The sequence below is a fragment of the Furipterus horrens genome, unplaced genomic scaffold (assembly GCF_987537825.1).
Source record: "Furipterus horrens unplaced genomic scaffold, mFurHor1.1.pri manual_scaffold_4, whole genome shotgun sequence".
NCBI classification, from domain to species: domain Eukaryota; kingdom Metazoa; phylum Chordata; class Mammalia; order Chiroptera; family Furipteridae; genus Furipterus; species Furipterus horrens.
The window spans coordinates 78194422-78218375 of record NW_028327174.1 but is presented as its reverse complement, the minus strand read 5'-3'; the positions used below and the strand labels follow the sequence as shown (position 1 = coordinate 78218375).

The window sequence follows — 23954 nt, the reverse complement described above, 5'->3', positions numbered from 1 at the left end:
TATTACCAAAACCATTGGCCCTCAATACTACTTTCTCCAGAATTCCTGTTATGGAAATTTCTCTGTGTCTCTAGAAAAAGAAAATAATTCCTTTTTGCATTTGCTCAGACAACTACTCTATGCATGTATAATATGCAAGCAAATTTTAAAAATACATAGGCTTGGCTCACCCTAAAATTACCTAAAATAACTTTAACTCAGTACAATTAGCATATGCATCAATTAGAAGAGTTTAAACATGTATAGCCAGGCTCAATTACTTGGTTTTCTCACTAATAGCCACTAATGATCACAATGAAGGAAAATGTACCTTTAATTCAATAAGATTAAGTTTCCACAAGTTTGTTTGAATTTAACTGACCTATTTACTAGTAATAAAAATATTTTCACACAAATTCTTGTATTCTCAAAGCGTATGGTTTAAATATCTATGTTTCTCCAAAACCTTTATTCCTACAGAGAGAGTGACTATGCAATTTCTCACTTAACATTGAAAAAAAGTGCTATTATGTGTGTTGTACGGGTACAATTCATGCTTGAGAACCATTTTTAAGAGTTTTGTTGATGCCAAAGAAATGGGGAAAAAATATTTCAGAACCCAGCATTAAACATCCTTGAAAATTTACCTTATAAGGCTTGCCATTGACAAGGGCAGACAGAGCTGACCGGGGAATTTTGCCAGATCTAGTTTTGGGTAATTGTTTGACAAAAACTGCATTTCGAAAAGCAGCCACAGGGCCAATGCTCTGTCTAACATGTTTCACAATTTCTTCCAAAATTTCTTCCTCAGTTGTATTTATACCTAGGGAGAAAGTTCAGATGGTAAACATTGAATTAACCTCAGTTAATCATTCAGGGCCCAAACAGTGAGGAAGGACAAAACTCTCTCACCTTTTCTCAATACGCAGAGGGCTAAGGGGACATGGCCTTTCAAAGGATCTTCCTTGCCAACAACAGCACAGTCAGCCACAGTGCCGTGGGAGAGGACTGACTGTAATAAGGAGAAGTATTCATTTAGTGTGTGTGTAAATTATTTCAATTCGAAAAATATGTACATGTCAGAAAAGCCAAAACCCATAGCCACTAATTAACAGTTCACATTATTACTACTGGGGCAAATGGTTAGGATCCCCATGGTAGTCACTCACCAAAGGCTGACAGTAATTAAGAAAAATTGCTTGGGTTGTACCTGGAAAGTAAGGAATTGTTTCTTCATCTCAGTCGTCATTAATGAAGTCAGGGAAAAGAGGCAGTGGACACCACGTGTAAGCAATTTGCAACAGGCCTCTGAAAATTGATGGCCTCAGGGCACTGGCTACCGTAAGCACGCCTACTGGAACAGTGCGCGCCAGCCCCGTGATTAAATACATAGTGATTGTATTCTTGCATCTGTTACTAAGCAAAGAAGAGAGCATTTCTTTTCTTGAGTGACCACTCAGAGAGGGCAAAGTAATACATGTTTCAGTAACTGCAAATCTCTAAGTTAGAGAGAACACCGAGCAATATACCAACCGCTCATCTGGCAGTTCTCATTCTTTTTTCTAGTCATTCATTCAACAGATATTTACTAACGACTTCCTGGGTTCCAACTACTGTCATAGCTTCAATAGTGACCAAAAATAGTCGAGCACTCTCTCATGTTGTTTATACTCTAGTAGGGAAGAGCAATATTAATAACTAATCATAAATATTTAATTATGATAAATATCTAAATATAAATGTGGTAAAGGCTTTGAGAACATAACTTGGGTTTTTATAACAAAATAGAGCAAAAGTAACAAACTTGGAAGAAGGATATTGATTTCAGAAAAGACTTCCCTTAGGAAATGACAATAAGCTCAGATCTAAAGGATTAGCAGACATTAATTAGGCAAAGAGGAGAGAGCCCTGTGGAAGAACTGCACACACATACGTTCACACCTGAAAGGAACGAGTGTGGCTGGAAACCAGAGCCAGAGTGAAAATGGAACAAGAGGAAGTAAAGCTGCGGAGGGAAAGAGGCTCTGCAAAGGACATCCAACCATTATTTTAGCAGCATTGGGAAGGTAATCAAGCACTTTCAGGAGGTGAGGAAGAAATGCAAGATCAAATAGTTATTTTAAATTAACTTTATTTTTTAGAGCAGTTTTAGATTCGTAGAAAATTGAATGGAAGTACAGAAAGTTCCCGTATATACCTTTCCCTCCTGTTTATGAACAACCTTTCCCAACATCAAAATCCCTCACCACAGTGGTATATTTGTTACAACAGATGAACCAACGTTGACCCATCATGATCACCTTAACCCATAGTTTACTTTAGAACTCATTCTTGATGTATATTCTATGCATTTTATGACATGTAGCCACCATTATAATATTTTACAGAGACGCTTTACTGCCCTAAAAATCTGCTGTGCTCTACCTATTCATCTGTCACTTCCTATTAACATCCAGCAGGCCAATCATCTTTTTATTATCTCAGAGTCCTTTTCCAGAATGTCATATAGTTGCACTAATACAGTATATAGCTTTTTTAGACTGGCTTCTCTCACTTCAGAATGGATGTTGAAAAATACAAACTTGTTTCATCGTGGAGAATAAGCAGAGAGTAGTTAAGAGTGAGTATCACAAGCATTCTCAAATCACAATGGCTTGAAACTAGAAACAAACATCAAGGAAAAAACTCAAACACATTCAAATGCACATACACTGAATAACAGATTATTAAATAATGAATGGGTTAACAAAGAAATCAAGGAAAAAATAAAATGATATCTGGAAGCAAATGGAAATGAATACACAATAATACAAAACCTATGCCAAGAAATTGGACAAACTGGGTGAAACGGTCAAATTTCTAGAAATAGACAATCTCCCAAAACTGAATCAAGAAGAAGCAGAAAGCCTAAATAGACCAATAATGACTAGTGAAATTGAAACAATAATCAAAAAACTCCTGGCAAACAAAAACCCTAGGCCAGATAGCTTCACAGGCAAATTTTACCAAACATTTAAAGAAAACCTAAGTCCTATCTTTCTCAAATCATTACAAAAAAATGTGAGAAGAAGGAAGACTCCCAACATATTTTTATGAGGCAAGTATTATCCTAATTACCAAACCAGGTAAAGACACAACAAAGAAAGAAAACTACAGGCCAGTATCATTGATGAATATATATGCCAAAATCCTCAACAAAATTTTGACAATCTGGATCCAGCAACATTAAAAAGATCACAAAGCATGACCAAGTGAGATTCATCCCAGGGATGAATTACATTCGTAAATGTAATACACTACATAAAAAAATAAAAGACAAAAATCACATGATCATATTAATAGAAGCTGAAAAAATGATAAAATCCAGTACCCATTTATTATAAAAACACTCAGCAAAGTGAGAATAAAGTGATCATATCTCAACATAATAAAGGCCATATATGAGAAAACTACAGTCAACATCATACTCATGGGCAAAAAATAAAGCTTTCCACTTATGATCAGGAACAAGACAAGGGTGTCTGTTTTCAACACTGTTATTCAACATAGTATTGGAAGTTCTAGCCAGAGATCAGACAAGAAAAAGAAATAAAAGGCATCCAAATTGGAAAGGAGGAAGTCGTCGGCGGCGGCAGCCGTCCGTCTCGAGAGACGATGGTGTAGCTTCTTAAGAGTCTATCTGCACCGCCGAAAATGGCTGTGCAGTCCGACTTGGGAGTGACACGGTATCTGTCTCCTCCCGTGTTGAATCGACATCTTGCGATGACGCTGGAGTGTCCTCTCCAGTGAAGCTGAAGCTACAGAGCCTGGGCAGGGTGATATGGAGGGTCTGCTGTTGCCCATGCAGCAGACCCCCCCTCTCTTCGCAGCTGAAGGGTCCAAGGGAAAGACGGAGTCAATACAGCTTGGCTTCAGGTGCGCCGCAGGAGTTGCCGGTGTTGACTACAACGTCAAACCGCCTTAGGGACTCCGGCTCCGGATTTTCTGTCGGGGTTTACTCCCTTAGCCTTTCCCCTGAAGAGGTATGCCGCAAGGCAGCGGAGGTTTTTTGGAGTTAGAGTTTTCCTTCTCTAAGTACACCATTTAGCTGATAATTAACCATAATGCCGTGGCTTTTCTTGCCTGAAGGCTTTGTAATGTCATGTAGAACTCTCTCCAATCATTTTCTGCTGCCTCGGGCTGTTCACTGGTACTTCCTGTGTGTTCATCTTATATCCTCCAGCCAACTGTAAGTTCCTTGAGGAAAGTGTCTATTCTTTGTATCTCTTTCAGTCCCGTTAGTGCCCTACTCATTAAATAATGACACCTAATACCTGACAGGAGACCTATGAGCTAGACATCCCGCTAAGCACTCCAAATATTATCCGCTGAACACGCACAATAATGCACAAGGCAGCTCCTATCCTTGTTTCATTTCGTAATGGGAAAACCAAAGCCTTGGAGAACGAAGTGAATCATTGAGGAGACCCAGGCCAGGTCTGTTAGACTCGGGAGTCTGAGCTTTTAGTGACTAAGTGATGTTGTTCACCGATGGCTTGGTGAAGAAAGGAAACTGCGCTTCTGCAAGTAAACACAGACCCGCGGTCTGACCTGAGCCGGTGGAACCAAAGCCTGCTTTTCTGGCCGAGATGCCGTCCCAACAGAAATAGTTCTCGAGGGAGAAAAGGCCATCCTTTTCCTCCGCCTGCTTCCCCATCTCCTCCACATCCCTGCTATCTCAAATTGCCTCCTCCTATTGTATTTATGACCAGCTTTCTCCCATCTCTCTCCCTTTGGTTGAGGACCCCTGTCCGAGTCCTAACCTTGCGTGAGTCCTGCTGGCTCCCCGGAGACCACGTGGAAGTAAAACTATCATTATTTGCAGATGACATGATAGTGTACACAGAAAACCCTATAGTACCCACCAAAAAATACCTGGCTTAAAAAGTAAATTTGTTAAAATAGTGGAATAAAAAGTCAATATTCAGAAATCAAGGCCATTTCTGTACCCCAACAATGAACTATCAGAAACAGGCACTAGGAAAAAATCCCATTTCCTATAGCAACAGGAAAAATAAAGTATCTAGGAATAAACTTAACCAAGGAAGTAAAAGATCTGTACTCAAAAAACTACAGAACACCGAAAAAAGAAATTAAGGAAGATACAAATAAATGGAAGCATATACCATGTTCATGGACTGGAAGAATTAACATAATTAAAGTGTACATACTACCCAAAGTAATTTATAGGTTCAGTGCAATTCTTATTAAAAAACTAAAGGCATATTTCACAGAGCTAGAATAAATATTTCAAAATTTTATAGGGAACCAAAAATGACCCCAAATAGCCTCAGTAATCTTGAGAAAGAAGAACAAAGTAGGAGGGATCACAATACTTGATAACAAGCTATACTACAAGGCCACTATAATCCCAAAAGTCTGGTACTGACATAAGAACAGAAACATAGATAAATGGAACAGAATAGAGAACCCAGAAATAGACCCATGTCTCTGTAGTCAATTAATATTTGACAAAGGTGGCAGGAGCATACAATGGAGTAAAAATAGCCTCTTCAACAAATGGTTTTGGGAAAACTGGACTAGTACATACAAAAAAAAAAAAAAAAAAGAGAGAGAGAGAGAGAGAGAGAGAGAGAAACTAGACCACCAACTTACACCATACACCAGAATAGACTCAAAATGAGCAACAGACTTAAACATAAGCCATACACCATAAAGTGCTAAAGAAAACATAGGCAGTAAAATTTCAGATATCCCAAGCAGCAATATTTTTGCTAATATATCTCCTAGGAGAAGGGATATAAAGGAAAGAATAAACAAATGAGACTACATCAAATTAAAAAGCTTCTGCATTATCATTATCAAAAGGAAAAGGGAAATGACTGTATGGGAGACCATGTTTGCCAATAATACCTCAGACAAAGGTTTGATCTTCAAAATATATAAAGAATTCATACAACTCAACACCAGGAAGTAAAACAATCCAATCAAAGATGCTCAACATTACTAAGCATCAGAGAGATGCAAATTAAAACTACAATGAGGTATTATCTAACACCAGTCAGAATTGCTATCATTAATAAATCAGCAAACAAGTCCTGGTTAGGATGTGGAAAAAGAGAACTCTAGTGCACTGTTAGTGGGAATGCAGACTGGTGCAGCCACTGTGGAAAACAGTATGGAATTTCATCAGAAAACTAAAAACAGAACTGCCTTTTGATCCAGTGATCCCACTGCTAGGAATATACCCTAAGAATCCTGTAACATGAATTCAAAAGAAGTTATGCACCCCTATGTTCATAGCAGTGCTATTTACAATAGTCAAGTGCTGGAAACAGCCTAAGTGCCCATCAGTGGATGAGTGGATCAAAATACTGTGGTACTTTACACAATGGAATACCACCCAGCAGAAAGAAAGAAGGAACTCTTACCTTTGGCAATAGCATGGATAGAATTGGAGAATATTATGCAAAGCAAAATAAGCCAGTTGATGAAAGATAAATACCATGTGATCTCACCTATAAGAGGAACTTAATGAACAAAATAATGAGCAAAATAGAACCTGAGGCATGGAAACATGGAACAGACTGTCAGCAAACAGAGGGGAAAGTGAAGAGGGGTATGGGTGGAAAGAAGGGGAACGGACTAGTCAAAGAACATGTAGAAATGGCCCATGGACATGGACAACAGGGTGGGGATTGACTGTGGGAACTTGGCAGCTGGGCAGAGGAAGGCAAAGGGGGAATAATTGAGACAACTGTAATAAAATAACAATAAAGTTTTTTTTTTTTTTTTTTTAAGAGCGAGTAACACAGTATATGCCCTGAAACCACGTAAGAGGCTACTATAGTAGACTAAGGATAAGGTAGTGGGAATGAAGATATAGAGTTTATTTGGAAGTAAAATGGATACAATTTGATGATAAATTGGACATGAAGCACAAAGAAGGCTAAAGGTTTCGGAATGATTCCGTGTATTGGTTAAGCAGATGGTGGTTGGATAGTGGTGTCATTTTCTAACTAAGAAAATGCTAATGAGGGCTAGGCTTGAGAAGAAAGATCATGCAATAAGTCTTGAAGATGTTTTACTTCAGGACCCTTGACACATCTCAGTCAAAGCAGTTGGAGCTGGGGAGAGTCTCAACCTACAGATGCATATATGAATGCCATCAATTTATAAAGGCTAATGAAAGCTGTGGACATGGATGAAATTAGGGAGAAAGTGAGAAGAACACAGTGAGAGCCTTAAGGAACTCCAACAGCGAATGGCAATGGGAAGAAGAAGAATACAATAAACTAAACTAAAAAGGCATTTCCAGATAGGTAGGAGAAATATCAATAGTCTGGGAGATTTCACTTTCAAGTCCCAAACATTGTTTGATTTAAGCCAAGGTGAAAATAAACGTTCTCTACCCTGAACTCCTGGAAAACTCAACGAACTGCTAGAACGTTTGGTACAAACCGAGCATACCACCTCACATAGCCCTAATTAAACATACACGTCAACATTTCTTCTATATCCCATAGTTAGCATCCACTTTGAAGTATGGTGTAAGGATTCTCATCCACATGGCTTTTTACTTCTACAGCGCTGAGGGTAGGACATGTTAATTAATTTTTGTACTATCTGTTTTATTAATTTCATCGCTAAGGTAAAGATGTCCCAAACTTGCTGTGTGGCTGAGTGGGCTGGACATTGTTCCATGAACCAAAAAGTCATTGGTTTGATTCCTGGTCAGCACACACCTGGGTTGCAGCCCAGGTCCCCAACTGGGAGCGTGAGAGAGCCAACTGATTGAAGTTTTTCTCCCACATCAATGCTTCTCTCCCTCTTGTTCTCCCTCCCTTCTCCTCTCTCTAAAAATAAATTAAAATCTTTTTTTTAATGATGTCCATGCCTTCTGTCCATTAGTTGTGGCTGGCTGAAAAGCTTCTGCAACCATCTGGAAAAACATATTTGCCAATGATACCTCAGACAAGGAATTGATCTCCAAAATATACAAAGAACTTATACATCTCAACACCAAGCAGACAGACAACCCAATTAAAAAATGGGCAAAGGCCCTGAACAAACATTTCTTCAATGAGGACATACAGAGGGTTCACAAGCATATGAAAGAATGCTCAACATCACTAATCATCAGAGAGATGCAAATTAAAGTCACAATGAGATACCACTTCACACCAGTCAGAATGGCCATCATCAACAAATCAGCAAACAACATGTGCTGGTGAGGATGCAGAGAAAAGGGAACCCTGGTGCATTGCTGGTGGGAATGCAGACTGGTGCAGCCACTATGGAAAACAGTTTGGAATTTCCTCAAAAAACTAAAAATGGAACTGCCTTTTGAACCAGCAATTCCACTGCTAGGCTTGTGCCTGAAGAATCCTGAAACCCCAATTCAAAAGAACTTACGCACCCCTATGTTCATAGCAGCGCTATTTACAATAGCCAAGTGCTGGAAACTGCCTTCATGCCCTTTTGTAAGTGAGTAGCTTAAAAAACTGTGGTACATTTATACAATGGAATACTATGCAGCAGAAAGAAAGAAGGAACTCTTGCCATTTGCAATAACATGGATGGAACTAGAGAGAATTGTGCTTAGCAAAATAAGCCAGGCAATGAAAGAAAAATCCCATGTGATATCACCTAATAGAGGAGACTAATGAACAGAAATAAACAAGCAAAACTGAACCAGAGGCATGTAAACAAGGAATAGACTAACAGTAACTAAGAGGGAGGAGAAGGGGGGGGGGGGGTAAGAAGGGGAAGGGTTTAGTAAAGGAACTGGTATAAATGACCAATGGACATGGACAACAGGGAGGGGATTGACTGTAGGAGAAGGAGTGGGCTGCGTTGGGGGGAGCAACAGAGGAAAAAATGGGACAAGTATAATAGAAAAATAACAGATAAATCAAAAATTTAAAAACACTAAGCAAACAATAAAAACAGAAACAGAAAAAAATAAAACAAAACAAAAAGTTTCTTCAAGACATACGATACAAACCATGTAATGCCACGTTCTCCCACTGTGTCAGTCTAAACTCTCAAAATGCTCCCAACCGCTTTCCTACCTGTTAAGGTCTTATTTATTATTTAGGTCCATGTGTTGAGTGTAGAAACAAATTTTATGGCCAAAGACTTGTTTTGGTTGTTAGTATAGTCAGCCATCATTTCATGGAAGAGAATGTATACTTTGTCTATAGCAGATGGGATAGAAATGGTGTGGGCTCAATCCTGTAATTCTGATTTACTATTCCAATTTAATGAGTAGAGAAAAACTCTTCTACCTGGCTAACCAGAGTTATAATTGTTAAAAAACATTTATTAAAGTGTTCACTAGTACCATAAGCTTCTGTCTCTGAGTTTTGTGAAATGCCAAGATATTAGTTCAAATCACTGTAAAAAAACAAAACAAAACAGTCATCCAGATGTTTTGTTACTCAACCAATATGACTGTAATTTAAACTAAATTAAATGTCAAAACTTTCAGGTTGCCATTTTTTCATTTTGTTATTTTAAGTTCACCATGTTTTCATCCTCAGCATTTTTAGAAGTGGATGGGAAAATATTGACTGCTTTTCTCTAAGGGCACAGAGTATTTTAAAATCAGAAATAGTACATAATACAGTTCTCTATAATATCAAAGTTCCCCACTTTTGCCAACTGTGCATAAGTTCTTAAAAATCGGTGAGAAACAATCCCTTTCCATAACTTCATGTAAATGAGGTTCATTGTTATAGTGGATAAAATATTATATTCATCTATCAGTGTTAAAAAGATACCATAAAGAAAAGGAGGCATCTTTCTCTGTTGGCCCCACCAATAATACTGGCATGCAAATAATGATTACAACTGAACCATTAATCATGAAAGCATCAAAATATGCCTGGGCAACATTTGAGAGACAGAAGCCAGCCAAATGTCCTGTGGAGAAAACAATCAAAAGCCACGTTCTTACATTCCCTCTGTATAAATTCTATGAAGCATCTTTGATTAATAGGCAGCTACACACACCCCAAAAGATACAACTTAAATGGTGATTGTCTCACCAAAAGTGAGTATAGAAAGGTTATGTTAATAGGTCTGATAAATGTTTGCTATTCATTGCTACTGGTGTATTGCTACTTTTGTGTACAATTTAATGAATTTAAAAGGTTGTGCCTTCAGTGGGCTATATTATTTAGGCTTCTCAATTCTGTTTTTCTTAAAAAATAATAATTCAAATCAAGCAGTCTCATAAAATGTAAAGAGATGAAGAAGAGGAACACTTTTTCATTCCCTCTGACATTGGAGTCATCTAGAAAACTGCCAGATTCCACATCTTCATCCAATAGTTGTATTGATGTACTAAGGAAAGTGTTCGGTATTTTACAACAAAATCCAGGAACTCGTTAATGCTGGGTTGAATTGAAATTGCATGGCATCTTCATTGAATATGTACTTTATAGAAATATATTCAATTTTGAATAAATTATTCCTAAAATAGTGAACAAAATGGCTAAATGGCAAAGCAAACAATGACACTTTGGTCACAACAATCTTCAAAGGGCAAATTATATGTGAACATGGCCCTGTGCTTTAAATGCAGTATTTTAACACCAGATTTCCAGGTCCTAAAGCTACTACTAGGATGATTTAACAAACTGGAACTTAAGCTACCAGAGAAAGAGTGAAACAGGAAGCCCGATTCGTTCCCTGGAGATATGTCTTTGCATGAAAAGATCTGCCCACAACGGTGAAAGAGAGCCAAGCATGAAGGACCACGCTGACTCCTAGTAATTTTGGTTCATTAGACCTGAACAAGCAGGTTTCAGATCCAATATCCTTAAGAACACCTTTAACTTCCATCAAAGTGTCCCCTATGTCTACTTAGATACTAGCCTTTTAAAGATTAAACTGTTCAAGTAGATATAATTATTACTTAACAGTTACAGAAGGTCCTCACATGTGTTGTTATACGCAAGAATAATGTCCTCTTAAATTTTTAAAAGCTATTCTAGGACTCTTATTTCCTTATGATGAGAACAGTAAATTACATAAGGTTTCTTGAAATGTTTTCGATGTAGTAATTTTAATGGAATTTCTGTTTGATTAAGTCTTATGGAAGGTAATACCCATGTCAAATTTTACTTTGAGAAACTGGAAAAGCACAGATATCTTCACTATATATAAAACAATATTCTGTTTAGTTTTAATTTCTACAAATGAGGCTTCCCACAGATTAAGAACTTCAAGTCTTATTTTCAAAAAGTCAAAGTGAAATCTAGCATTCACTACTGAGAATCCTGGAAAAGAATTTAAATATCAAGTAAGGTTTGGACACTTTAATAAAAGCTGATTATGGCATCAATATAAACATTTCACATGCATATTAATTGTCACATTGTTAAGCAATTGTGCTAGGACCTGGGAAGAAGCCAATAAAGAATGTTAGTTTACAACTGTCTCTAATAAATTCCAATACAAACCTGATATGTACTGAGATACTACTTTCTTATTAGACATAAATATATAATAAAAAGGTAATAATTTAATTCATACAAAGGCTTGAAGGCTGAGAGGTGTCCTGTTATGTACTATAAGTACTCCAACACTTAGTGACAAAATTCCTGTTAAATGACATTAATTCTAGCAGTTTTTCAATTTTGCCATTTTAACTGCCTACATTTTACCTGCCTTACTCTGCTGATATAGATTGTGATAAGAATCTCAGTAGAAATATACAAAAATACAGTATATATTTAAATAGATTGATACTTCTCCTTTCATTCTAAAAATAAAAGAACAAAGAATTTTGATAGAGATTGAGGTCTATGCATATGTAATTTCCACATTTTGATGAGCTGTGTCTGCCAGAAATGCAAGTTAATATTAAAAGTAATCTCCTACAAACAAGAAATTAAAAGTCCATGCAAACAGAAACACCTTTTCCCAATACACTACAATACATGAAGCATAAATTTCAATTTTAGATTATCACAAATCCAGAGTCAGTTGAAAATAGGATAATATTATGATTGCACATAAAGATCACATATTTCATATCATTTTATAAAATTCTTTCCTTTTACTCAAATAACATCTCCGTGTCACTTTTTAAAAAGCCACATGACAATAAGTGTTAAACTGTTGAATTTAGGCTGAAGATAAGAACCACCTTTAAATAAGATGAGCATCTTTTAATAAAAGGAAGAGAACTAAACTTGGATTCTGTCTGCTCTGATCCCACTGCACTTTTAGTCATACTACTTTAAATATTTGATTACATTTAAAATAAAGTTTGCCCCACTCTGCTTAAACTATCCTGGGTTTGGTTCTGGAAAAGATGGAATAAATACATTCCACCTTTTCCCTTCCACTAATAATGAAAAACTCTGGGTTAAATTACAGACCAGAAGATTCTATCAGAACTATCAGAAGATGAGAGACAACCTGATAGTGAGTCTTCTGTTTTGTTTGTTTGTTTGTTTGTTTGTTGGTTGGTTGGTTGGTTAATTGACTGGTTTGGAGATTCTTAAGTTTTAGTTGTTGTTATTGTTTGTTTTTTGGTTGGTTTTGCCTCCAAAATATTCTGGCATGGGTGTTAAGATTAACCTGAAATGTGGAACTGCCAACGAACACAGAGAGAAAAGCCCCAAGAAATGCATATTCCGTCTAGCCAAAAGTCCAGGAAAAAGAAGCAGAGGAACTGGGACAAAATTATTTTGTTTTTTCCCTCCCTACTCTGGAGAAACACCAGCAAAGAAGCCGTGCCCTTCGACCTCCCTACAGAATTGGAGCAACTTCGTTGACTCCATGTCCTACACCTAGATAGCCTGGAAACATTCAGTGCCACTTGCCCTCCCCACTAGCAGCCGTCCAGTCCCAGAGACTGGATTTCTATTGCCTTGCCTTGCCTGTATCAGGTGAGTGCTAGCACGGAGAGACAGTACATTTCTCTCTCCAGGGACACTGTCTGGGTAGGCCTTGCAGGACTGAGCATTAAAGCCCGAGCTCTCTTCCCAAAAGAGAAGAAAGGGGAACCTTGGGGATCAAAACTGAGAGACAGACTGTGTAAAGGCAGGAGGTAGAGGAAAGGATATGTCTGTGTATGAAATCCTGCCCCTAACCTGAATTTGTGTATACATGAATCCAACCAGAATTATAACCATGCAGAAACTTCATTTCTTTAATACAACATTTTCTCCATTCTTTTTGACTAAAAATGGCCTCATCCAGCAACCTGACTCTCTCGCCTCCTTCTCCCTTGCCCTATTGCCCCTTTAATCATTATGCCCACAGGACAATGTGGCCCTGGTCAGCATTAAACAATCTTAGGAATAAAGCACGGGTCTATTTACCACAAAGATAGAGCTTTAATCAAACTAAAGGTAACATCTAAATACATAACTCTACAATATACATAGGGGTGCTTATGTTCTTTCGAATTAGTGTTTTGGGATTCTTTGGAATATGCCCAGAAAGGGAATACTGGGTCAAAGGCAGATCCATTTTTAATTTTCTGAGGTATCTCCATAGACACCCCCTTCCACAGTGGCTGCACCAGTCTGCAGCCAAAAGTGCAGAAGAGTTTCCCTTTCTCCTCATCCTTGTCAGCACTTGCTGTTTGTTGATTTGTTAATGATGGCTATTCTGAACTGTGTGAGGTGGTATCTCATTGTGGTTTTAATTTGCATTTCATTGATGATTAGTGATGTTGAGCATATTTTCATATATCTATTGGTCATCTGTATGTTCTCTTTGCAGAAGTGTCTTTTCAGGCCCTTTGCCCATTTTTTAATTGGGTTGTCTTTTTTGGTATTGAGTTTTGTAAGTATTTTTTTATATTCTGGATATTAACACTTTATCAGATTTATTGGCAAATATGTTCTCTCATTCTGTGGGTTGTCTTTTAATTTTGTTGATGTTTTGCTTTGCTGTTCAAAAACTTTAGTAGAAGCCGCCCAAGTGTCCATCAGTAGATGAGTGAATAAACAACTATGGAACATTTACACAATGGAATACTACTCAGTCATAAAAAAGAAAAGAAAATTTTACCCATTGCAACAGCATGGATGAACCTGGAGAACATTGTGCTAAGTGAAATAAGCCAGTCAGAGAAAGACAAATGCCATATGATTTCACTCACAGTGGAATCTAATAAAAAAACTAAACTAACAGGCAAAAAAGAGACAGACTTATAGATGGAGAACAGGATGACAGCTAAGGGGTGGGGGGAATGTTAGGGGTAGAGGGATCGAGCAAAAAGGAAAAGGGACTCAAGGATATGAACAACAGTGTGGTGATTATTGGGGGAGAGGAGTATAAGGGGACTAAATGGTAATAGGAAAAATAAAATAAAATAAAATATAAATATGACAAAACAAAATAAAATAAAATAATTTAAAATGATAACATCTAGGCCTCAGTTGTGTTTCAGCTCTAAACCTAGAAAAGTGGACCAATCCAATGACCAGATCCTTGCAAAATTAGATGAGATGACACCAAGGCTGATATATCAGGACCAGATGCAAAATGATCAGTTACCCCCTACTCTAGCACCAACCAGACAGTAGAGACCATGACCCTGACCCTAACTCCTTAGTCACCATTATTAATGATTTTCCCCTATACAAGCCATCCTATGGAAGCCAGCAGCAAGCCAGGTCTTAGAGCATGAGCTGACCTGTAACTCTGGGTGTGGCATCATTTCCTTAAAATAAACCTTTACTTTCATTGCTGCAAATTCCTATTCCTATTTGATTGGGCTTTGATGTTCACAGGCAAATAAACCCCTTCAGTTCAGCAACAGAATCAACCCAGAGAAGACTGAATAATTAACTGAGTTTCAGATTGACCTTTAGGAGAGACACATGTGAGATGAACCAGAGTAGTGCAGGAAAGGCTCTGAAAACTAAATTGACCTTGAAACAAGTCCACAGAAGTCAGTAAGGAGATATGGTCTAATCTTAACTGAGTGGACAACCTGCTAAAATAAAAATACCATAAAAACATAAATCCAGATGGTTTAAACAGAATCCAGAATCTCATAATGTAATATTAAAAATATCCCAGATAAAATATAAAATAACTGGACATTTAAAAATGAGGAAAAACTAAATACTGGTTAAGAAAAAAGACAACCAACAGATGCTAAACCCAAGATGACCCAGACACTAGAATCACCAAATATTTTAATGCAGCTATTCCAGCCATGGGGAAATAAAACATCCATGAAATTTTCTCATAAAAAGTCCTAGCCTCCTGAGAATTTTTAAGTACCATAAGAATTAGAAATATAGTTGTCTAGTTAATTGCTCTGATCTAACAGGACAATAAAATTTTCTAGCTTCCCTGGGAGAGCCAAATAATTACAGCCTAGAGTAGGTCCCTAGGTTAAATTCCCAAGGTGCCAGGAAGATTGGCTCACTACTTTCCTTGGTATTTACATGTCAAAAAGATAAAGCCCCAGAACTTAGAAACATTTTTAGGTTGTAAAAGTTGAACACTTGGGGTTATCTGGCTCTTGGTGAGATTTTATTTACATATCAAAGTGTCAAAGTTTGGATTCAGGCAATCAGGTTTCCAAGAAGACTCATTCATGATGGGTGAAAGATAGCTTCCTCCTTCCTCTTTATAAGTAGAGAAAAATCACTTTCATTATTTCTCATGTATGGAGCATCTGGATACTGATGTAGCAAAATTTCCCATAGGTTCTCATGGGTCATCTAGGAATAAGACCTAGGATAAGAGGATGATGACACACTTATTATTATAAGGAATCTGTCTTTTGAGACTTCTGGCCAAGATGGACACACTGCATCTCCTTCCACAGCTAAGAAGGAATACAACTACCTCAAAACTAGAAACAACCAGAAGATCCAGAAAATCAAACTACATGGAAGTCCAACAAACAAAGATATAAAGAAGAAATACTCATCCAGACAGGTAGGAGCGGCGAAGCCAGGGCAGAAAGGACTCGGTGTGGTGGCAGCAGTGGCAGTGGGCCTGCAGGAAGTGTAGTCACACATTTTAAAAAGTCAGGAGGGACACCTGGGGAGCATTCCCAGCTCCTCACTGGACCTCGAAACTCACGGTCCCAGCACCCGGGAAAATCAAGCCTTGTTGCTTCTGACTGTGCAAACCAGTGGGGGTTGAGACAGAGGCAGAAACTGCTGGTCTCCTCAGATTCTGCTTGTTTAAGAGGCCCCCAGGGTCCTAGAACGTCTGCAGACCCACCCACTCTGGGAACGACAGCCAGAGCAGCAGCTAGAGGGGTGCCAGTCTGGTGCAGAAGTGGAAGAGGTGCCTGGGAAAGGGGAGAGTGCTGGGCAGGCAGTATTGTTCCCTCTTGGACCCCTTCCCCATATATAGCACCACAACATGGTGAAACAGGTTGCCCTGTACTGATGAATCCCTAAGGCTCCACCCCTTACAACGTAACAAGAGCGACAGCTTTACCTGAGACGGGGAAGCAAAAAAACACAGGAGCCTGTCAGAATGAGGAGACAGAGAAGTATGCCCCAAAAGGGGAAATGGATCAAGGTTCCAGTGGGAGAACTAATCGACAAGGAGATAGCCAACCTACGAGATGAGGTGATAGCCAAGCTAACAGATGCAGAATTCAAAACACTGGTGATAAAGATGCTCATAGGCTTGACAGATATGCTTGAGTACGGCAAACGCATAAGAGAAGAAGTGAAGGCTATGCTAAGTGAAACGAAGGAAAATCCACATAAAACCAATGGTGAAGGGAAGGAAACCGGGATTCAAATCAATGATTTGGAACATAAGGAAGAAAAAAACAGCCAACCAGTGCAGAATGAGGAAGTAAGAATTGAAAAAAATGAGGAAAACTTCCCAAATTTTGGGAAGGAGATGGACATACAGATCCAGGAAGCACGAAGAGTCCCAGGTGAGCTGGACCCAGAAGAGACCACACCAGGACACATCATGACTGAGATGCCAAAGATGAAAGATAAAGACAAGAGTCCTGGGGGCAGCAAGAGAGAGGCGGAGAGTTGCCTACAGGGGGGTGCCTCTAGGACTATCAGCTGATTTCTCAGAGGACACTTTGCAGGCAGGAAGGGACTGGCAAGCAGTGTTCAATATGATGAAAGGTAACCTGCCATCAGGATTACTCTATCCAGCAAGGCTATCATTTGGAATGGAAGGGCAGATGAAGTGCTTCCCAGACAAGGTGAAGCTAAAGGAGTTCATCATCACCAAGCCATTATTATATGAAATGTCAAAGGGAATTAAGAAAAAGAAGATCAAAACTATGAACACTAAAATGACAACAAACACAAATATCAATAACTGAATCTAAAAAATAAAAACAAAATCCAACTAAGCAAATCAGAATAGAAACAGAATCATAGGTATGGGGATCATTTAGAGGGTTATCATCTGGGAGGGGGGTAGGGGGGAAATGGGGAAATGATGCAGGAACTAAGAAGCATAATTGTTTCGTACAAAGTAGACAGGGGGGTGTTAAGAATAGTATAGGAAAGGGTGAAGCCAAAGAACTTATATGCATGACCCATGGACATGAACTAAGGGGGGTGGGATTGCTGGAGAGAAGGGGTGTACTGGGCAGAGGGGAGCAAAAGAGAAAAAAAGTTGGGACTACTGTAACAACATAATCAATAAAATATACTTAAAAAAATTTTTTTTAAAAGAAAAAGGACTCTGTCTTTTACCCAGAGCACATATTTACACATTCAAGATAAAATAATGAATGGCCCAGAAAGTATAGGCAAACTCTTTTACAATAAATGGAAACAGACTTTCTTGGCAAAAAAAAAAAAAACAGAAGCTACAAAAAAGAACCAAAGGACTTAAAGTAAGAGAGAGAAGGTGATGGGGGGGTGGGGGGGGACTTAAAAAGAGAAAAGAAAAACCCAACTAAACTAGTAGACAAATATAAATATATTGATAATTAAGTTAAATGTAAATCATCTAAAAACACCAGTTATAAGATAAAGATTGTTTAGATAGGATAAAAATAAAAACAAGACTCAACTATTTCCTATATAGAGAAAATCCACAGGAAGTATAATTATCCAGATAGATTAAAAATGAAATAACAGAAAAGAATATTAGTAAATGATTCAATATTTTCCATAAAAGATTATCTAAAAAATAATTACTATATGATTACCATACAAAGCTGACTTCAGAACAAGGGAAATTACTATAATTTTTTAAAAGTCAATATACAAAAACAATAATGCATTGCAAGCAAGTGAGGTTTATCCCAGCAGTGAAAGACTGACTCAGCAGTTGAAAATTAATTAATATAATTCACCAGGTCAACAGGCTTAAAATTAAAAGTCACACAATCATATCAATAGAGGATAAAAAGCATTTGACAAAATTCAACATTCAATTAAGATATTTTAAAAAACTCAGCAAATTACTAATAGAAGTCAACTTCCTCATTTGATGAAGGTCATCTATAAAATAAATTATAGGTTGCATCATTTTTAATGCTAAGATCCTAAATTATTTTACACTAAGATAATGAACAAGACAAGAATGTATGCTTTCAAAATTCTTATTTAATGAAACATTGAGCTATTTCAAGAAGACAAGTAAAAATAAAAAGACAATTATATTAGAAAGAAAACACTAAAATTATCTGCATTCACAAACATTATTGTCTACGCAGGATATATCATGGAATCTACAAAAAAAAATCTAAAAGTAATTAGTTCAATAAGATCACAGTTTATAAAAGTCATAGTATTTCTATAGATTAGCTATGAAAATTTGAAACTCCCTAAAATTTTAAATGCATTTATAATAGATAAATATATTAAATACATAAGTATAAACCTAACAAAATGTGATCAGAATTTGTAAACTAAGAAGTACAAAATGTTGATAAAACATATTTAAAAACCTAAATAAATGGAGAGACATACAAAGCTTATGAGTGGATGATGCAGTATAGTTCAAATAAAATTTTTTTCCCAAAATAATCTACATAGATTTATATAATCCCAATCAAAATCCATGCAGAAATCTTTGTAACAATAAAAAGCTCATTCTAAAATACATGTAAAAAAGAAAAAAGAAAAAAAAAAAAACAGAATACCCAAAACATTTGTGGAAAAAAAAAAAAAGAGCAAAGGTGAACACTATTCAACTATAAGACATTCTATAAAGCTACAGTATCAAAAAACAATAGTATTGATCCCCACAAGATGGCTGAGGAATAAGTGGAAGATACACTAACCTCCCAGGAACAATCTGAAATTACAACTAAACTGTAGAGAAGTCATTCTGAATAACTAACTAAACACTAGCTGGAGAGAAGCTTTATAACCAAGGACAGACAGAAAAAACCACTTCATCACAATGAGACTGGTAGGGAGTATGGGGAAGGTGCAAGAGGGTTGACTAGGCTTCCATGGGTGGCAGCTGAAGTTCTGGAGGGATATTTCAGTGATCGGGAGATTCCCCCTGAGAAGTATGGGGTCTAAACCCCAGACTGGGCTCCCCAGCCTACAGCACCAGAGCCAGAAAGGAATACAGATAACGGTCAGTTGTGAAAGGCAGCAGGGTTTCTAGCAGAGAGCCTCTTAAAGGGCCAATGCTACAAAATTTGTTTTGCAGCCACTTACCCTGGGCTTTGGCAGAGGGAGGGCAGAGTGGACTAGAAATGCTTGAGGAGAGTCTGGGGTTGGTGACTCTGGAGATAGAAATGAAGGAAGAGCCACCAGGATCCCTGTGCTGAGTCATTCCCCATACTGCAGAAGCCATCTTTCTCAGGCACAGCACTCCTCTCCCAGTGGCATCAGCCTGAGGGGAAGCAATAGCTCTGCCCACAGAAATTACTCTACTCCACCCTGTGGAGCTTAAGCTGGGCTGCTAATTATAGCTTAAGGCTATATCACTAATTATTTTAACAACTAAGGTGGAAAATACAAAGAAGCAGCCAAAAGGGGAAAACAAAGAATTAGACCTCAAATGAAAGAATAAGAAAATTCACCAGAATAGATGAAATGGAGACAGCAATTTATCAGATAGAGAGTTTAAAGTAATGATTATAAGGATACTCAACAGCATGAAAAAAAAAAAAAAAGACATAGAAACCACAAAAAAAGACCAGTCAGAAATAAAGAATGCAATATCTGAAATAAATAATACACTGGAAGGAATAAACAGGTTATATTATTGAATCAGTGATTTGGAAGACAAGGTAGAAAAAAACACCCAGGAAGAGCAGCAAAAATAAAAAAGTTTTAGAAAAATGAGGAGAGCTTAAGAAACATTTTGGACAACATGAAGTGTAACAACAGTCACATCATGCAAATACCAGAAGGAGAAGAGAGCGAGCAAGGGATTGAGAACATATCTGAAGAAACAATGATAGAAAAATTCCCTAATCTGGTGAAGGAAAAAGACACACAAGTCCCAAATAAGCTGGACCCAAAGAGGCCTACATTGAGACACATCATAATTAAAATGACAAGGTTTAGAGACAAGGAGAGAAACCTAAGAGCTGCAAGAGAAAAGCAGGTAGTTACCTACAAGGGAGCACCAATTAGCATGGCATGTGACTACTCACCAGAAACATTTCAGGCCAGAAAGGAGTGGAATGAAATGTTCAAGGTAATGATGAGAAGCAAGGACCTACAACCAAAGCTACTTTATCCAGCAAGGCTATCATTTAAAGTCAGAAGAGAAATAAGAAGCTTCCCAGAGAAGAAAAAAACTAAAAGTTTGTTAATACCAAACCAGTACTGCAACAGATGTTAAAGGGCTTGCTTTGAAAGAAGGAGAAGAAAAAGAGACAGAAAAAAAGACGAAAGGAGTGTAACAATAAAATGGCACTAAATACTAAAAAGAAAGGGAGGAAAAAAGATATTTCATGCAAATGGAAGGAAAAAACAAGCAGAGGTAGCAGTACATGCATCTGACAAAATCGACTTTAAAACCAAGGCTATACTTAGAGACAAAGAAGAACACTACGTGTGATAAAGGGAACAATCCAACAGGAGGACATAACCCTAGTAAATACTTACATACCCAACATAGGAGCACCTAAATATGAACCCAAGAGCTGGTTCTTTGAAAAGGTAAAAAAGACTGACAAACCTTTAACCAGACTCATCAAGAAAGAAAAAAGAGAAAACACTCAAATAAATAAATCAGAAATGAAAGAGGAGAAATAAAAACTGACACCAAAGAAATACAAAAGATGGTAAGAAAATATTACTAATAACTATATTCCAACAAACTGGACAACCTAGATGAAGTGGATAAATTCCTAGAAACATACAATCTTCCAAAACTAAACCAGGAAGAATCAGAGACTCTGAATAGACAGATTACACCTAATGAAATTGAAGCTATAATTAAAAAAAAACCCCGCCAAAAAACAAAACCCCAGGACCGGATAACTTCACAGGTAAATTTTACCAAACATTCCAAGAAGAAATGACATCTCTCATTAAACTATTTCATAAAATTCAAGAGGAGGGAAGGCTCCCACACTCATTTTACAAGGCCAGCATTATCCTGAATCCTAAACCAGATAACGACACTACAAAGAAAACAAAGTATTTCCCTGATGAACACAGACACTAAAATCCTCAAAAAAAAAAAAAAAAATTAGGAAAATGAATAGAGCAATGCTTCAAAAAGATCACACACCATGATTTCATGGGATTTATTCCAGAATGGAAGGTTGGTACAACATTTACAAATCAATAAATATGATTCACCACATAAACAAAATAAAGGATAAAACCACATGATCTTACCAATAGATGCAGAAACAGTATTTGATAAAATCTAATCACCTATTTATGATAAAAACTCTCAGCAAAGTGGGAATAAAGGGCAAGTACCTAAACATAGTAAAGGCCATATATGACAAACTGACTGCCAGCATCTTACTCAAAGGGCAAAAATTACAAGCATGCCCTTAAGATCAGGAACAAGACAAAGATGTCTGCTTTCACTTCTCTTATTCAACATAGTACTGAAGTCCTAGCCACAGCAATCAGATGAGAAGAAAAGAAAAGGCATTCAAATTGGAAAGGAAGAAGTAAAACTGTCTTTATTTGCAGATGATATGATACTATACATAGAAAACCCTAGAGATTCCACCAAGAAAATACTAGAACTGATAAATGAATTCATCAAAGTACAGGAAACAAATTAATATTCAGAAATCTATTGCATTATTATTTGACAATAACTAATGGGAAGGAAAATTAAGAAACAATCCCATTCACAATTACTACAAAAAGAATAAAATACCTAAGAATAAACCTAACCACAGATGTAAAAGACCTGTATTTGGGAAATTATAAGACACTGAAGAAAGAAAAGGAAGAAGATACAAATAAGTGGAAGCACATACCATGTTCATGGACAGGAAGAGTTAACATCATTAAAATGTCCATACTGCCCAAAGCAATCTACAGATTCAGCGCAATTTCTATCAAGATTCCAATGATGTATTTCACAGAACTAAAATAAATATTTCAAAAATTTATATGGAAGCTCAAAAGGCCCCACATAGCAACAGTGATACTGAGAAAGAAGAACAAGGTTGGAGGAATCATGCTTCCTGATATGAAACTATACTATAAGTCCATAGTAATCAAAGCAGCATGATACTGGCATAAAAACAAACACATAGATCAATGGAACAGAATAGAGAGCCAGAAATAAACCCACACCTTTATAGTCGATTAATATTCAACAGAGAAAGCAAGCACATACAGCAGGCTAAAGATAATTTATTAAATAAATGGTATTGGTAAAATTGGACAGATATGTGTGGAACAATTAAACTAGACCACCTTCTTATACCACAACAAGAAGAAATTCAAAATGGATCAAAGACTTAAATGTTAGACCTGAAATCATAAAAATCATAAAAGAAAACATAGGTAGCAAAACCTCCAGTATTGCTTGTAGCAATATTTTATCAGATACATCTTCCCCAGGCAAGGGAAACAAAAGAAAAAATAAACAAATGAGACTACATCAAACTAAAAAGGTTTTGCACAGCAAAGGAAATCATCAACAAAATAAAAAGACAACCCACAGAATGGGAGAACATATTTGCCGATACATCTGTTAAGGGGTTAATATCCAAAATTTATAAAGAACTTACACAACTCAATGCCAAAACAAACAAACAACCCAGTTAAAACATGTGCAAAGGACCTGAATAGACACTTCTCCAAAGAGGACATACAGATGGGCAATAGACATATGAAAACATGCTCAATGTCCCTAATCATCAGAGAAATGCAAATTAGGTAAAAACACAATGACATACCATCTCACACCTGTCAGAATGGCTATCATCAATAAATCAACAAACAACAAGTGTTGGTGAGGATATGGAGAATAGGGAACACTTTTACACTGTCGGTGGAACTGTAGACTGGTGCAGCCACTGTGGAAAACAGTATGGAGAGACCTCAAAAAAATTAAAAATGAATCTGCCTTTTGACCCAGTGATCCCACTTCTGGGAATATATCTGAAGGAACCCAAAACACTAATTCAAAAGAACAGAAGCACCCCTACGTTCATTGCATCGTTATTTACAATCACCAAGATACGGAAGCAGCCCAAGTGTCCATCAGTAGATGAGTGGATAAAACAATTTTGGGAAATTTACACAATGGTATACTACTCCGTCTTTAAAAAGAAGAAAAGTTTACCCTTTGTGAAAGTATTGATGGACCTGGAGAACATTATGCTAAGTGAGATAAGCCAGTCAGAGAAAGACAAATACCATATGATTTCATTCATATGTGGAATCTAATGAACAAACTGAACCAACAAGGAAAATGGAAACAGACTCACAGATGAAGAACAGAATGACAGCTGGCAGGGCGAGGAGAGGGGGAGGTGGTGAGGGGTGGGTGACTGAGCAGAAAGGAAAGAGGACTCAGGGACATGGACAACAGTGTGTGATTGCTGGGGGGAGGGGAGTATAAGGGTAATGGAAAAA

General features: G+C 37.3%; 1 protein-coding gene across 1 annotated transcript in view; it reads right to left on the bottom strand.

Annotated features, from left to right (window-relative positions):
* ACSS3 (acyl-CoA synthetase short chain family member 3) overlaps positions 1-23954 on the bottom strand; it is a 170973-nt gene that overhangs the window by 338 nt on the left and 146681 nt on the right. The window contains exons 14-15 of the mRNA XM_090273670.1: positions 892-991; positions 627-802 (exon numbers count right to left, since the gene is read on the bottom strand). Coding sequence (XP_090129796.1) covers positions 627-802; positions 892-991 — 276 coding nt within the window. The remainder of the gene's footprint in view (positions 1-626; positions 803-891; positions 992-23954) is intronic.